General features: G+C 41.2%; 4 protein-coding genes across 4 annotated transcripts; 1 reads left to right on the top strand and 3 right to left on the bottom strand.

Annotated features, from left to right (window-relative positions):
* Positions 1-701: 701 nt before the first annotated feature.
* PKNH_1334800 (peptidyl-prolyl cis-trans isomerase, putative) lies at positions 702-3,057 on the bottom strand (the record flags this gene model as incomplete). Its single annotated transcript, XM_039113548.1, has 8 exons — positions 702-746; positions 931-990; positions 1,164-1,193; positions 1,295-1,368; positions 1,509-1,566; positions 1,716-1,781; positions 1,967-2,739; positions 2,838-3,057. 8 exons carry the CDS (start codon positions 3,055-3,057, stop codon positions 702-704), a joined length of 1,326 nt encoding a protein of 441 aa, XP_038969926.1.
* A 1,721-nt stretch (positions 3,058-4,778) lies between these two features.
* PKNH_1334900 (ankyrin-repeat protein, putative) lies at positions 4,779-7,052 on the bottom strand (the record flags this gene model as incomplete). The annotated part of the gene is made up of 1 exon (XM_002260744.1): positions 4,779-7,052. One exon carries the CDS (start codon positions 7,050-7,052, stop codon positions 4,779-4,781), a length of 2,274 nt encoding a protein of 757 aa, XP_002260780.1.
* Positions 7,053-11,129: 4,077 nt separating this feature from the next.
* On the top strand, positions 11,130-12,821 carry PKNH_1335000 (nucleolar GTP-binding protein 2, putative; the record flags this gene model as incomplete). Its single annotated transcript, XM_002260745.1, has 1 exon — positions 11,130-12,821. The coding sequence occupies one exon, from the start codon at positions 11,130-11,132 to the stop codon at positions 12,819-12,821; it is 1,692 nt and encodes a 563-aa protein (XP_002260781.1).
* Positions 12,822-13,536: 715 nt separating this feature from the next.
* On the bottom strand, positions 13,537-15,303 carry PKNH_1335100 (14-3-3 protein, putative; the record flags this gene model as incomplete). The annotated part of the gene is made up of 1 exon (XM_002260746.1): positions 13,537-15,303. One exon carries the CDS (start codon positions 15,301-15,303, stop codon positions 13,537-13,539), a length of 1,767 nt encoding a protein of 588 aa, XP_002260782.1.
* Positions 15,304-16,627: the final 1,324 nt, after the last annotated feature.

The following is a 16,627-nucleotide window of genomic DNA, read 5'->3' on the forward strand; positions in this document are numbered from 1 at the left end:
AAACAAAATAAAGAAATATGTGATCAAACTGAAAGGAGTGAAATAACGACAAACAAAATCGCCACGTAGAATTATCCTGCGGATATGCGGACGAGCGACAGTTGCACACATGGGGTGGGCAGGCACTTCCGACATCCACTTTGTGCGTCTGCGTTTTTTTTTTCAAAAGGGAAATATGGAAAGAACAAAGGCGAGGGAGAGAGAAACAGAGGAAGGACAACTCTACTTTCCTTTCCTTTCCTTTTTTTTTTTTTTTTTTTTCTTTTTTTTTTTCACACAAAATGTGCACATGTGAATGAATGCACTTTTCTTTTTCCTTTTTTTTTTCTTCGGCGCGGAAGTTTATTTACGGTTTAAAAAAATTGTAAAAAAGGTGAAGCCGTTGCAGTGGCGCACAAGCGGGGAAACAACAAAAAAAAAATAATAATAAAAAAAAAAAATAATAAAATAAAATAAAAAAAAAAAAAAAAAAAAAAAAAAAAAAAAAAAAAGCAGAGAAGGCAAAGCGAAACAAATCATAATAAAGCAACACGAAGTAAAAGCACAACATGGACTACGTGGAAAAATGCGAAATGGGAAAAACACACATAATTACACATATACAATACATTCGCGCAAGTATACTCAGTGGTACATGCGGAGTGGATAATTATATTTTTTTTTTTTTTCCTTTTAATTTCTCTCGTTTCTTTGTCCAGTCGCTACTTCGCGGGGTCTTCCTTCGATCGCTTCTCCTTTATATATTTCTGCGCAGGAAAAAAAAAAAGAAAAAAAGAAAAAAAAAGAAGCAATAACAACGCAGGAATGGAACAACGACAACGCGCCACCCGTTGTATACATCCTATACTGGTCGTCCTGATACACACACACACATATATATATGTACATTCGTTCGTCTTATACGTTTTCTACACTCTCACGTGTAATTACCTCCATGCTGAACTTGGAATCATAGGGACGCTTGTTCTCACTGTCCATTGGATTAACCACCTGGAAGCAGGGAGAAGGAAGAACATGTATCACGCACGGGTGGCATTACACATGTAAAGTAACAAACAAAACAGGTGTACTGGCAAATTTACAAATGGAAAAAAAAAAAAAAAAAAAAAAAAATGGTGTCTCAAAACGAATGTAGAACAACGCGCGCTGACTCCAATGCGTACTTTCTTCTTTATGTCTTCATGTTCGTATGCCTTGCAAAAAAAAGAAAAAAAATATACACATATACATGTGCATATACACATGTTACGCGCAATAACAGTTTTGTAAGAAAAAAAAAAAAAAAATTTTTTACATTGGCGGAATCAATTCGGAACTTCAACCCCTGGGTGTTCAGCCAGTCATGCTTTAACGCTTTGTTGGTTTCTCCTAAAAAATGGAACACATGTAGATAAGCGCGGTGGATGTATAGTTGTTCGCGGAAAGGCACTCTTCTACATTCCTGTTAGCGAACAAAATTCGACCGGCAACCTACACAACCGTGCGGTCGTCACCCCTTGTCTTCTAACCGTCACGGGAAAAGAGCCCCTTTAGCCTGTTATCGAATTCTTCAAGTTTTTGCAGTGACTAGAAGGTGGAAAAAAAAAAAAAAAAAAAATAGTGCAGCGACATGAGGGGTCTCTATCTGTGACTGTGGCTAGGTATCTATAACCGATTGGTGGTGATCGCCTATAAACGCTACCACTTTTCCAGGACCACATGATTTTGTCACTAACCTGCTTCTCCCTCTCACGCTTAGACATCTTGTTGTACTTCCTGATTTTTCTCAAATAAGCTTCATCCTGTGGGGAAAAAAAAAAAAAAAAAAAAAAAAAAAAAAAATAGAACAGGTGGACAATACGAGGATGTACCGTCAATCGGAGCAGTCCCATCTCCGATTCATAACGCTTCTATTATTAATCTTCCATGTGCTACACATTGTTTATACATGTGTCAGCATGGGCTTGTCTCGTTTGCCCTCACTCACCAAACTACCCAGATCCCTCACAGCAGAGTCCCTTTCCTTCCTTTTCGCTTTGTCCATTTCAATGTCGTTTGTTTTTTTTTTCAGCCTATCGATTTTTTCCTCCACAATTTTGTTGTCCCTCTTGTTCCTCCCTAGGGATGTTCCCCTTTGGAGCTCTTCTTCCGGTGGGTTTCGATTTGTTATGTCTTCTGCGGTGGATCGGTCGTGGGGGGTGTCGCCCGATTGACTCTCCCTCTCCTCCTGTTCCTTTCCCCCATCGACTGCTCCTTCTTCATCATCGTTTTCCCCGTCATTTTCATCTTCTCCTTTATCGGCCATTTCCTCCTCCTTATCCGTATCTTCCGCGTCGAAGCCAAAGGAGAGCAAATTCCCCTTGAGCCTTTTCGATTCCCTATGGAGCTCCCTTCGTCCGTCTTCATGACATTTTTCCTTCACCTCCCTCTCATAATTCGCATAAGGAACAAGGTGGTGAAAAGGGTTTTCCTCAATTTTAATGTACTGAATGTATGGAGCATCTTCTATCGGTTCATCATTCTTGTTTGTCTTTATGTTGTTAAATTTTAGCAGGTTGTAGATGCTATGTTTCGCAACCTTCCCGAACAGGGTGCTCTTGTTGTTCAAGTATTCTGCCTTATCTAGGGTGATAAAGAATTGGCTTCCATTGGATGGCTTCTCTATATTTAGGTTTGCGAAAGATATACATCCCGCGTAGAGGAACTTCAATCGCCGGTTACACTCATTCTGGAAGGGTTCCTTGAAGGCATACTCGTTGTCTGTGGGTCGGTGGGTACAGGTACACATGTGTAGATATTCACAGGCACATGTATGGTCACTGGTAAACAGCTTAACTGGCCAAGTGGCCTCCCCTTACGTAGTCCCGTGTTGGTGTGGTCCCCTGTCTGGATTAAGAACTTGGGAATTATTCGGAAAAACTTATTTCCATTGTAGTAGTTATTTAGGCATAACTGGATGAAGTTCTGACATGCTACTGGACACTCGTTGGAAAAAAGATGTACCTCCAACTCCCCCAGGCTCGTGTAGATGGTTAGCTTGCCAGACGTTTTGGGCTCGATGCTGTACACCTCGGACATTTGCACTAGGGGGAGGAAAGAACATAAGAAAAAGGAAGAGGAAATGGACGGAAGGATGGAGCAGATAGAACGAGTTCGTCTCCCTCCCCCTCTGTTGGAGGATGCCCCCCACTGCTTAGCTTAGCTTAACTTATCTGTGGAAGGGCGAAGGCCGGTTCACAGAAGGAATCTCCGCGACATGGACGAGGAGAAATTCGGAAAAAAAAAAAAAAATAAAATAAATAAAAAAAAAAAAACAAAAAACAAAATAATAAAAATAGAATAATAAAAATAGAATAATAAAAAATATAATAAATGAATAAGCGAATAAATGAATGTCCTTCGTTTCCCTTCCTTTTTACTTAGCAGGAACCTACGAGGCTGTGCGTTCATTTAAATTAACTCCTTCAAGGTGCTACATTGTGGAGTTGGTATTCCTTTTCAACGTTGCTATTTCCCTACGGGGGCCTCTCAATTTTGCACTCAAAAAGGCGGGGAGAAAAGGAGTGGGAAGAAAAAACCTATTTTGCGGCTTCGATACACCCGTGGGGTAATTTTTCTCACTGTGCGTCAGATCAGTTGCACTGAGGCACCGTCCAAAAGTAGTTTAGCGCACCGCACATATTGGCACTTACAGTAGCAGTCATGGAGAAACAATCAATAGGGTAAACTTAAAATGGATGCAAAGGGAAAATACGTCCGGGTTGCTTTCCCCGCGAGGCTCGGAGGAGGAAGTGTGCTCAATTGCGAAATCCTCCTCTCCATCCCCATTGGTGTAGCCATCAATTGTATAAATGACTATAGCCTATACACGTATGCCCCAACGGGGGATGATAATGCAGTTTTTCCATCGAAGAACATTTTTTTTTTTTTTTTTTCCCCATCATGGGATGAGAATGGCCAAACGAACAGATCTCCTTTGGCCACAAGAATTGCTCTCTTCTACTTGACAGTACATTTGAACAGAGTCATCCCCAAGTGGACACGCAAATGGACGGACAAATGACCACACAAAAATTGTGAGACCAACTGCTGAATGTTTTTTTTTTTTTTTTTTTTTTTTGTCCATTCTGCTTTTGCTTATAAAAATGACTGCCTGAACAAGTCAGGTGGATTGGAAAAAAAAAAAACACACACATGCACAAAAAAAAATAAAAATAAAAAAAAATAATAATATAAAATAAAATAAAAGGAAATGGATGGCGTGGGGGCGGTAAAAACACAAACGAACTGAATCAGACGAACAAATGAAAAGATGAGCACGCAAACAAAACGAATCACATGTGAATCACCAACTGCGGGAATAGTTTGAACAAATTAAACTGATGAAGGTGAATTAGTGAGAATCTTAAAAAGGTGGCTAGCTTCCCATCGAGGGAAAAGCGGAGAAGCTCAAATGGCAATTTATCTGAACTTCCTGCGGTGTGTTTGTGTGTGCGTGTGACAAACTAAACGTGCAGGTCCCTCCCACCCTGGTGAAATGCACCAAATGAATGGGATGATTACTCGAACGTTCCTCTGCATATCCTCTGCATATCCTCTGCATATCCTCTGCATATCCTCTGCATATCCTCTGCATATCCTCTGCATATCCTCTGCATATCCTCTGCATATCCTCTGCATATCCTCTGCATGCCCTCTGGTTATGCGGCGGGAAGATGGAAAGGTGGAAGAATACGTAGATGAGCAGAAGGACCTGATACACACTCTCCCCCCCTTCTTCTTTTGAATACATTTCCACATCACAAAAATGTGCAGACATAGTAAAACGCGTCGGGGGAAAGGCGAGAAAGTACATGGGAACTCTTCCGTTGTCTAACTAGCCAAGCATTCCTCAAGTTAATTTTTCTCGATTCTTGCAAAATGTATTGTTTAATCTCCAAGTCTTCAGTCAAGTCTATAGCTAAATTGTTACACCCCGTTTTCGCATAAATGTTTGCACCTCTGCGAACTAAACTTTTTAATATTCTTATGTTGCCTGTGATGGATGCAGCATGGATTGGAAACAACTGTAATCTCACATCGAAGTAATTTGGATTAGCACCTCTCCTCAAAATGAGGTTAACTATTTTTTCCTTTCCTGAAACAATAGCACAACATAATATTTTACTGGTGAACCTTTTTTTATAAAAGGCCTTATATTTTAACAAGTAGAATTGTTCTAACGTTTTAGAATACACTCCATATTTGTGCATGGCGTTAACAACCTCTTTCATTTTTGTATCTACTGCATCTTTGATTTGTTGAAAAAGGAGGTACTTCACAATCCCTTTGTGTCCTTCGAAGGATGCGTAATGTACAGGCTCCAGGAGATTTGAATCTAGACAACTTACATCAGCCCCATATTCTATTAATAATTTTACCACCTCAAAATTGCCCATCATCGAAGCTGCATGCAGAGGAGAGTCATGCTTCTTCTTTGCTATTGTCAAATTAGGCAATGCACCATGCGTTAAAATATACTTACATACTTCCAGATGGTTTGATATGGATGCACACCATAGAGGTGTTTCGTTATCACATGAAAGAGCATTTACATCTGCATGATTTTCTATTAAAAATTTAACAGAATCTAGATCCCCTTTCGATGCAGATAGATGTAATGGAGTAAACTTTCTTCTCTTCGTTTTACTATTTATATAAGCTCCTGACTTTATCATCCTTTTCACTAATTCCATATTCCCTTCTTTCGTTGCCAAATGGATTGGATGGAAATCTGTTATGCCATCAACCAAGGTGGGGTTCTCCAATGTTTCTCTGAACGCATCCATATACGCACCTACTTCATTGCAAGTACAATCACCTCCGATATCGTTTTGACATGGGGCTCTTCCCCTACCAAAGTGTGTTTCACAGGCTTTCTCCATAGTTTCTTCTTCACATCGAGCACTGTTCCATTGGGGGGAATACTCTCCAGGGGTGAATTCCTCCTTGGCCTTCTTCTCCTCCTCCCTATCGTACATGTGGAACTGTGCGCATTCAGAGGTACCATCTGAATTCCCATGATAAGCCTCTCCCCTATCTACCTCAGACAAGCCATCCTGAAAAAAGTAGGCTTCTTTCCCATCATCCCATTGCACCCGCAAACCCACCTTCTGTTCACTCCCTCTCTTTTTGTTGTGCTCTCCACGTAGAATGCCCCTTCTCTTCTTCGCAAGATCCTCATCCCTGCGAAGGGATGCCTTTTCCGATTCTTGGTTATCCTTCCCAATGGTTAAGTGGTCAGAGTGACTCACCCCAACGCAGATGCACATAGCACCGCTTCTCCTAATGCATCTGTACTTCCTGTTGGTCTTCATTACAAACGGGCATGTGCAGCACTTCGAATGACGCATATGACGCAAAAAAAATTGATTCAGGCATGTCAACTTCTTTTTCCCTTTCTTCCTACGCCCTACTTTGTTTCTAACCCTGTTCATCACACTAGCATGGGGGGTATCTACATTGACATTGCCGCCTGTCTGGATGCATGGCCCCTTTCCACCTCCAGCTGGCAAATCAGGGCTACTTATTAATCGGTCTCCTGCAGTGAAGCAACTCGATTTATTATTCCTCTCCCTTTGGTAGAAACATATCGGAGGGATGGCATGTACACAAGTGCTCCTAAACGGAGGGTTGCGCAACTCCTCCATGTAACGCTCCACTCCGTTGCTACGACGCTGAAATGTGTCTGCGCAATCGAAGTGGGCGAAAAAGTTTCTGTTCCTTTCGATTGGGTTCTGACGGGGGGCACTCTGTGTCGCCTCCCATGAGCTTCTCTCCACCGAGCGATCATTCGGCTCCTCAATTGGTGGATCGTTTCGCCCCGTACTTGAGTCACTCCCTTCCCCCTTTTCACCAATCATATTACTCCCCCCCATTTGGAGTAGATCCTCCTTTGCACTTCTCCCTCTCCAGCCGATGTTGCATCCCTTCATCTGGTTGCCTCCTCGCCCTATTCCCAGACTTGGCGCCTGAACTCGGAGGTCTCCCTCCGCGCTCCCCCCGTTCCTGTGCCGACACAAGAACAACTTCATGGGTGACACCGATCAGGTAAAATGCTATCTTGGCAGGAAAAAAAAAAAAAAAAAAAAAAAAAATGTAAAAATAAATTTGGCTCTATTTACACACCAAGGTCATGTCACCAAATTTATTTCCACGTCAACTAGATGCGCAATTTTTTTTTTTTTTTTTTTTTTTTTTTCAAATCGATGTATCCAATTATGCGTCTACATCTGGAAGTGGAAGAACATTTCCCGGGGGGGGGGGGGTGATCTTCAAAAATGCGCTATATATTTCGTCTTATGTCTGTGTCTAGGTGATATCTTAAAATTGGGATTTCTTTGCAAACCTTTTCCTAATTTGATCAGGGCTGTTTACGATGGATAACAATAATCGGCTGAAAATAAATTCTGAGCTCTCTGATGTACTGATATGCTAACCACATGGATGAGAATGAACTACTCCGTTCGTCTAGATGTGGGTATTCTTTTAAATTTTTTTTTTTTTTTTTTTTTTTCTTCTTGTTGTTTCAGTTTGTTGTTCCTTCCGTTTGATTGGCTCTTGTGAGATAGGAGAACTACGGAGGTGTTCTCATTAAATAATGGGGTGTGTGTGAGTGGAGGAAAACCTTTTCCTATGTGAATGTTACCCTTTTAGTGGGACCCACGCAAGTAATAATGTTTTTGACTTGGGAAAAGCATTTAGAAACGCGATGGACAGACGGGCAGAAAGACGCTCTTCAGATGTAGGACTCTCCCTCGTGTTTACATTCACAACAATGGGTTCAAATAGACTCTGTATCTGATGAGGTTGTTATGGACAAACGAAACGTGAATTATCCCACATATGGAATGTAGGAAGTACCCCTTTCACTGACCTTCCCTGTTGGATTCACATGGGCGATTGCTTTGTCTTTCGAGCGTTTGTTCTATGAGGTATCAAACGGTAAGCTGCACACCCCAATCGGTCACCTGTAATTCGTGCTTGTTAACGCACTCCCGCTAGTCACATTCAAGGGGGGGGCAAAAAGTTCCGCAAGCTCAGTGTGGAAGGAAAAATGGAGAAATAAATACACGGAACATGTAAAAGGGGGGGGGCACTAACAGAGGAAAAGAAGCAAGTGAACGAAGCCACTCAACTAATCATAGCTGGGTAGCGGAGGATACTCTTAATGAGAACTCCGCGGGGTCCTCGAAAAATAAAATGGATTTCCGGCGTTTTTTTTGCCGAAGAGGTAAGCGCGGGAAATTTGGAAAATTCAGAGGCGTAATTTATGGCACACTCAAGGAGGATAATTGTGAGCCTTCAATCGATTAAAAAAGTACAGTACTTGCACTCGGAACAACTGTGTGCTACCGTTAAAACTTCTCCCTCATGGCGTCATGGCGACAGTATTCCTGCCCGTAACCACTACACCGCTTCGTTGCACACCCTTCAAGATGCCCACAAAACACCATGTGCACATGCACCGCAGTTACTGATGAGTACAGTGGCAATTTCCGCAAAGGATGCAAGAAGAATTTTGTTTCTACGTCTTTTTTCTTTTTTTTCCGATCTTATTTTCCTTAATTTTATTTTATTTAATTGTTTTTTTTTTTTTTTTTTTTTTTTTTTTTCCCTTTATTTCGTTGTTTTTTTTTTTTCTATCATTCATTTTCGTGTGGAGGAATGCCACAGGGGATGTATAGAATGCCGGGGACAGTGTTCCTTCTTTCCGTGCCCTCCGTTGGCAAACACCGGAGATTATTTTTTTCATTCATTGCGTGCATACGAACACCTGCGCATGTATGCGTAGGTGTCATTACGCAAGAAAACTGCATGTCCGTTGCGCGGCTATTATGGAAGTATCGTGCGCCGCGCGTGCCGCTCTTGCCTCTTGCACATGTTGAGTGGAAAACGACGCGTGCACGCAGTAGACACATTCTGTGCGTACACGGAGGAACATGGCAATTTTTATAAGCGAAATGCAAAAAAAAAAAAAAAAAAAAAAAAAGAAAAAAAAAAAAAGAACATATCCCTACAAAAGGTGAGAAGGAAAAATGGGGAAATAAAACCCATGTCGCCCGAAAACGTTTCTTTCCGCCATATAATTCCTTCCAGTGATGGAATACGCTAGTGGGCGAAAAAAAAACAACAGACACTTTCTTGCACAGAAGAAACTATGATTTCGCGCTTTTTCATTTTTCCCGAAATGTGCCATAAAAGTGCATGTCGTTTTTTGAAGCAGGTTTACATGTAGAGATTCCCCCTTTCCTTCCATCACACGCACTTCCTAACTGGCGCTTTATTTTGCAAAGGCGCGTTTATCTCTACCTGCCACTTGGCATACCACACAAATGGCCACACAAAAAAGTGCACGCGTGGGTTGATCACCCGTCCACTCGCAATTCACATTATTGCAAAAAAAAAAAAAAAAAAAAAAAAAATTAAATAAATAATAAAATAATGAAAAAAAATATATATATATGAACCGTTCAGGCGATTTTGGTCATTTTACCCCTTTCTGTATGAACTGTTCATAATTTTTTTTGCAGTCGGAAGTGCAAAAATTACGAACTTTTCGAAAGATACACCAGTTACAGAATTCATCACATCATTGATTCCAGTGTTTCTATTATGTCTGTTCCCCTTTTACCACTTCTGTTCACAACTTCGTCAATAACGAAATGGCGATATGCGCAAGGGGGGTATTATACCCCCAAAATATGCTCACTCCAGATTTCCTTTTTAAAATGGGAAATTTTTTACATAGAAATGGCGGTTGCTTCGCAAATTATACGCATAAAACAGAAGGAGCATCTCCTCAACTGTGGCATAAGGAAGGGTCACAATTTGGCGTTGTTTCGACTTTCATTGTTAGGGAAAAGCTTTGTAAGGGACTCTACAGTGATGTCCCGAAATTTGCAAGGTGTACCTGATCTTATTCGACCGTTTTGTTGTAATTACGTTGCAGTTCACAAACGAATGACAACATAAAAATGAATCCTCCTTTTGTGATGGAGGGAATGGCAAATAATACAACCCTTAAAATGCGCAGGAAATGAACACCACTGTAAATTTGTCTTAAGTACTCTGCTCAGGTAACTCCTTAAATAATTTCCTCCTCAAAGTTCAGGAAAAAAAAAAATATAATCTTAATTTTGTACGTGCAGGGAGAAGTCTTCCTCTTATATGCCATTCTGTGATCATCCTCGGAATGGCAACGATTGCTACATAAAATAGCTATTTTCTCAATGCGCGACATTCTACTTTTTTTTTATTTACCATGTCACGTTCAGTCGCCTCCTTCCCTTAATTCCATTTATAATGGATATGGGTATGCGCGAAGGGTCAGTCATTTGTATGTTTATCGAAATATGTAACAGGTTGGGGGGCGGGAAAAAAAAAAAAAAAAAATTCCAGCGGGGCACTCATAAACGGTATAATACGTAGTTTCTTCTAAAAAGGAAAAAATTGGAGATCGTTTCTGACTGGTGGACTGACTTCTATATAATATCACTATTTACATTGAAGCGCTTTGCTTAACTTTAGTGCGAATCAGAAGGGCGATATACTTTTCGCCAAATGGGAAAAAAAATATATACTCTTAGGAAAGGTTGTAGTCAACATTAGTTTGCAGAAAAGGAGCCCAAATTTCAAGCATTGGAGGAGTGGGCCAAGGGAAGAAGGAAAAAAGGAAAAGCGCAACATACTGTATGCAGAGCAGCCATCCTTTTTTTTTTTTTTTTTTTTTTTTTTTTCTCTCTCCTAAGCATTTGCAAAAGATTTTCAAATGCGTAGGAAGAGTCAGGGAGGCAAATACAAAAAGATAACAGATTAACGGAAGAGGACGCTTTTTTTTTTTTTTTTTTTTTTTTTTTTTTTTTTTTTTTAGCGTCATCCTACTGCTTGAATTTCTTTTCAAATGTACAAACAGGTTCACATTTTATAATCAACATAAGGGGGGAAGAAGCAAGACCACTTCTCCAAAAAAAAAAAGGAAAAAAAAAAAAAGCAGTTGTGAGAGTGGCCATATCTCAAGGGGAAGGTCTGTGAAATCTTGCAGATTGTTCGTGGGAGGTCCTCCTTCAGCGCCGGAAAAGTTTCTACAACTTTCCATCCCGCACGCAAAGATGATTAAGAAGGGGAGCCTGAAGCTGAAGAGCCTGAAAATCGGGCGCAGCTCCGTGGGAAATGTGAAAGTGGAGGGGAAGTCTATCTGCAAGGATGAGGCCAAGAGGAAGAATGACGAGAAGCAAAAGAGGCTCAAAATGTACAGGACGAAGGCGAACCTGAAAAAAATGAACGCCAAAATAAATGAAGTAAGGAGGATCGAACCAAACATAAAATGGTTTAACAACACCAGGACCATTAGTCAAAGTAAGCTTGAAATTTTCAGGGACAAGATGGAGGAAGCCACACATGACCCGTTCAGCGTTGTCATTAAGAGGTCCAAAATCCCGGTTGAGCTTCTCAGAGGGGAAGGTAGCAGTGTCGGTGGAAGTGGCGGAAATGGACTGATGTGCCCCGCCCAGTTTGAAAAGAAAAAGTACCAGAGCGAAAGCTTCCTTCGGATGGAGAATTTCCAGGATGTCTATGGGAAAAAGAAAAAAAGGAAAAGGCCCAAATTAAATGTAAGTAGTTTGGAAGAATTAGCAGATGATGCGAAAATGAAGTTAACGAATTACGAGGCGGAGAAGGACAACTCACTCATAGAGAGTAGGAACAAGGAAGTGGAAAAAAAATTTAGTAAGGATCAGTTATTGAAAATTGGACAGTCTAAAAGAATATGGACCGAATTGTATAAAGTGATCGACAGCTCGGATATCATTTTAGAAGTTCTAGATGCACGTGATCCCATAGGAACTAGATGCAGAAGGTTAGAAGAAAATTTAAAAAAAGACAGACCTAATAAACATATCATTCTTATTGTGAATAAAGTTGATTTAGTGCCAACCAGTGTAGCTGAAAAATGGATTAAAATTTTATCGAAAGAGTACCCAACCATTGCGTACCATGCGAGTATAAATAAGCCATTTGGCAAGAATGATCTGTTCAATGTTATTAGGCAATACACACAGTTCTTTCAAAATCAGAGGAAGAAGCACATTCACATCGGGTTGATTGGTTATCCTAATGTTGGAAAGAGTGCCATTATCAACTCATTAAAAAAAAAAGTCGTCTGTATATCAGCCTGTCTACCTGGACAAACCAAATATTGGCAGTTCATAAAATTGACTAGTAAAATATATCTCATAGACTGTCCAGGAATTGTACCCTACGATATTGACGATTCGGACAAAATTCTTAGATGCACCATGAGACTGGAAAAAATTACCAATCCACACTTCTACATTGATGATGTGTTCAAGCTGGTTGACAGACAGCACCTCCTCCGCATCTACAAGCTCCCTGAAGATTTGCAGTTCGCCAACACAGAGGAGTTCCTTGAAATATTGGCAAAGAAAATGGGCAAGTTACTTAAGGGGGGAGAACCAGATATTACATCTGTTTCCAAGATCATCTTGAATGACTGGATCAAGGGGAAGATCCCCTACTACGTCGATCCGGACGCGGTACAACACGCCGCAAAGGGATTGACAGGAAACTCGGGCGAGGAAGTAAAATTGACGGTAGCGTCAGATAAGGAGGAAAAGTTGGCGGCAGAGTCAGATAAGGAGGAAAAGTTGGCGGCAGAGTCAGATAAGGAGGAAAAGTTGACGGTAGAATCAGATAAGGAGGAAGAATTGCTTGAAGAGTCCAACCAGGAGGAAGAGTCGTTGGTCAATCGAGTGAACAACAATGTCTCCGTTGAGGAGTGCTAGGAGCTGGCCGGCACTATAGCCGAGTTAACCAGTGGGAGAGACCCCCTCTGATTGAGTATGGGCCGCATGTGCAAAAGTCGACCCACGGGTCTCCAAGATGCGAGGGGGACCATTTTTTTTTTTTTTTTTTTTTTTTTTTTTTTTTTTGCCTTCCCCCCTTCCTCCGTCACAGTTTGTCACATATTTACTCCAAATTTAATCTACATTTGCTCTATATTTGTTTTTTTCGTTTTTTTCTTCCCACGAGGGATGGAAACTCAGATTGTATAAACTCCACCCCGCTGAGTGGTGCAACCTTTTTTTTTTTCTTTTTGTGCTCATCTTTAAAGAGGCATTTCTTATCACCCCACTCGAAAGGGAGATCCAGAAATCACCACAACCCCCCCCTTGGGGAAGGCACTTCTTCAGCACCCGATTTATCATCCCCCTAACACACACACACGCAAACACATCTTCCATTTAGTTTTTCAGAAAATTGGATTTTTTTAACAAAGGTGTCCACTTCTGTTTGTTCTAATGCGAGAGTGGCGAAATGGACAAAAAAAAAAAAAAAAAAAAAAAAAATATCACGTTTGTTAGCCACTGCGACGATGTGCAAACAAAAATTTTGAAAAAGGAAACACGCCAAGGTGCATGAATGTAACGCCGAAGGAATATTATCAAACGAACTAGTGTGATCAAGACAGGAAACGTGGAAGCAACACCCCTTCCTGGGTTAGAAGTCCAAGAAGAGGATGCTATTCCCGTGGAGCTCCCTCGACCATCGCTTTATATTGTAGCGCATCTTGCTAAGAATCTGGAGGCACTTGTCCACCTCCCCCTCGTCTTGCAAATTCCCAAGCTCATCTGCTGTTCGATCAAACACGCCCGTGCAAATTCTGAGGGCCAACTGCTCTTGCCCCACCTTGAAATAAAGGAAGGAGATATAGCGACTAGCCAACTGCAAAAAATGTACATCTGTCGGTACTAAGTGCACTTGTGCTAACTGGAATGCCTTTTCATAAGTTTCTCTAGCTAACTGCTCATATTTATATTTCACCCCCGTCTCGGTGATGTCAGAAATTGTCTTGTACTGGTTTGCATTGAGGTGCGTATAGTATATTTTTTCCTTCTCTTCATTAATCGTGCAGAGGATACAGTTAACCACATTTATTATGGCTTCACAGTTCAGTAGAAAATTTTCCTTTATCATAGTCCGGATGCTTCTACAGAGATTTTTTCTTTTCGCATTCTGGAGAGTTTTCTTCCCGGGGGGGTCATCCCTATTGTGCGCATATTGCATGTCATCCCCATCCTGAACAACTTTCGCGTGGTCACTATGACAGTTTCCGTTGGCGCCATTGTTCTGGTTGCACTTGTGGTATGCCTTGAAGGTGGCTCGATACGTCCTTAGCGTGTGGTAATTGTACGCGCGAACAGCGTTCTCCAAGTCGTCCCGCTCCTCCAGATTCAACTCCACCTCTGAGTTGGTCAACCGATCGAGCAACAACACCATCACACAACCCACGCAGTACTCATAATCTCCATACTTATAAGACAGACGAAGGAAACTGTGCACACTCTCTCTGTTCAAGCAAACATTTAAATTTTCATTTCCACTGCACTTTACCAAATTTTGGCTCCTCCTAAAATGGTGTAGAAACAAGTCACTATACATTTTTAAAATTTTATTTTTTAGCTTTTTCACTTTTTCTTTTCTACTAATTTCGTCCTCTATACCATGGTTAATAATTTCAATATCATTCCGTGGGTAGATCTTCTGTGAGCTTAACATGGATGGACTCGGTGCACCTTGTGATTTTTGCTCTCTCAGTGGTGTCAATTTGGGAGATTTACTGTTCCCGTGGCATCCCACCCTACTTTCACATGCGGTGTCCATATTTTTTATTCCATCCTTTTCTTCATTAATATTCTTTCCCTTGTTAAAATCTGTATACCTTTTTGAGTTTTTTACTTTTCCCAAGTGGGTCGTTTTTTTTCTGCTCGATGGGATCTCTCCAACTGTGGCTATGCCGCTTCCTACTACTGCCCGTGATTCTTCACTTCGATGATTTTCAGCCAAGTGGGGCGAGGAAGACTTCACGTTTGATTTCTCCACCCACGTGTTGTTCTTTCTATTACTGCTATTGGGCTGGGTGGTTCCAGCACTGTGCATTCCTTTATCCTTCTTCTTTCCATTCATCGCTTTGTCTTTCTTCCCGTCACTTTTATGGAGCGTGATTGGGGGGTCCTTTCCCTTTGCCGCCCTACCGGTGATGTTCTCGGCGGAGGCTCTTTTAATGTTGATCTTTAGTGCTTCCTTTCGTTCTTGTGTGGTTGGTTCTTTTTGTCTGCTCTGTCTTGCATAACCAGTGGGGGTTGCTCCCTTATCATGCCCGGTGTTCACTCCCTTCCCATGAGCAGTGCTCACTCCCTTCCTTTTCGCCACCAATAAGGGAGGCCTCCGATTACTCACGTGCGCATTCCTTTCGGCGGCCTTCATAGTGGCGAAGAGACAAAGTATTCCAGACAGACTCCTTTTGCACCCAATGCATTTGGTATGTAGCTTTCCTCCTGCGCGTCTATGTAGAGCCTGGTTTGTGTTTCACGCAGAATATGTGCATATGAGTAGACGTTTTTTTTTTTTTTTTTGTCCTACACGAAAATCGTAGGTGATGCACAGAAATGATCATAAGTTTTTCTGCAAAATGGGCTACACTTTTAACCGTTTTGCTTGTCTTAGTGTTTTTTTTTTTTTTTTTTTTTTTTTTTTTTTTAATTTTACGTCAGAATGTGTACCATTCTATGCTTAAAAAACGAAGAAATATATATTTTTTTTTTTTTTACAACGTGCGCGTGAATGCGGAGGGGTTGCCTTGGGGACCTGTTCTGCCTTGTGGCCGCTCGAGCAGTCCTACCTTTGGCACCACGTCCCACGCGATGTTTTCACCTCTGTCTCGGCCGAACGGGCAGGGTTACCAAAATATGTGTCTACAACACTTGGCTCATTTGGAAAACCCTCACGTTGAGCGGAGAAAAGAAAAAACAAGCTAAGCAGGAAGAAAAAAAGAACAAACGGAAGAACAGAAAAGGGGATAGCTACTGGGGGAAGCAACCACTCCGTTGCAGACCCGTTTTATAGCTATTTTTTTTTTTTTTTTTTTTTTTTTAGCTCTTTTACCTTGCCGGGTCAGGTAACATACTGCCAAAATGGGGTAAAAAAAAAAAAAAAAAAAATTTTTTTCATAATTTTTTTTTAAATTGCAAAATGGCTACATTAGTTTTTACACACAAGGAAAACACACAAACGATAGAACAACTGCAATAAAGATTATCTCCACTTTGGGAATTTGTCGATAAGTTGAGTTCAGGTACAAACTTATTCACCTTTCCGGGTGGCGTGCCCAGTTGACAAAGTTACTTCCTCAAATGAGAAAAATGAATTTGCACAACATGTGCAAGCGGAAGCAGACAAAGGTTGAAACTTCTGCAGGACGTTCTGCCTGATATTCCCCTGATCAGACATAAGAACTTCAAAATGAATTCCACACCGCTCGCCGTGCACCTTTTTAATGTACTCCTCCAAGTTATGCAGGCATAAAGAACTCTCACATGTTGTACTTATACGGATGTATTACCACTTGGAGAGAAAAACCAACGGCAGATTTAAAGGGCGAGCAATGGGGAGTTCACCACCCATGTGAATGATATTCGATTTTATTTCAGCCAATATAGTGTCACTGTGTCTTACTTCCCCAGTGGGGGAAAAAAACACAGACGTTTTACGCGCGCCAAAGAGGGGCCCAATCAATGGTGGTGACGTGTTC

This window comes from Plasmodium knowlesi (assembly GCF_000006355.2).
Source record: "Plasmodium knowlesi strain H genome assembly, chromosome: 13".
In the NCBI taxonomy this organism is placed as follows: Eukaryota; Apicomplexa; class Aconoidasida; order Haemosporida; family Plasmodiidae; genus Plasmodium; species Plasmodium knowlesi.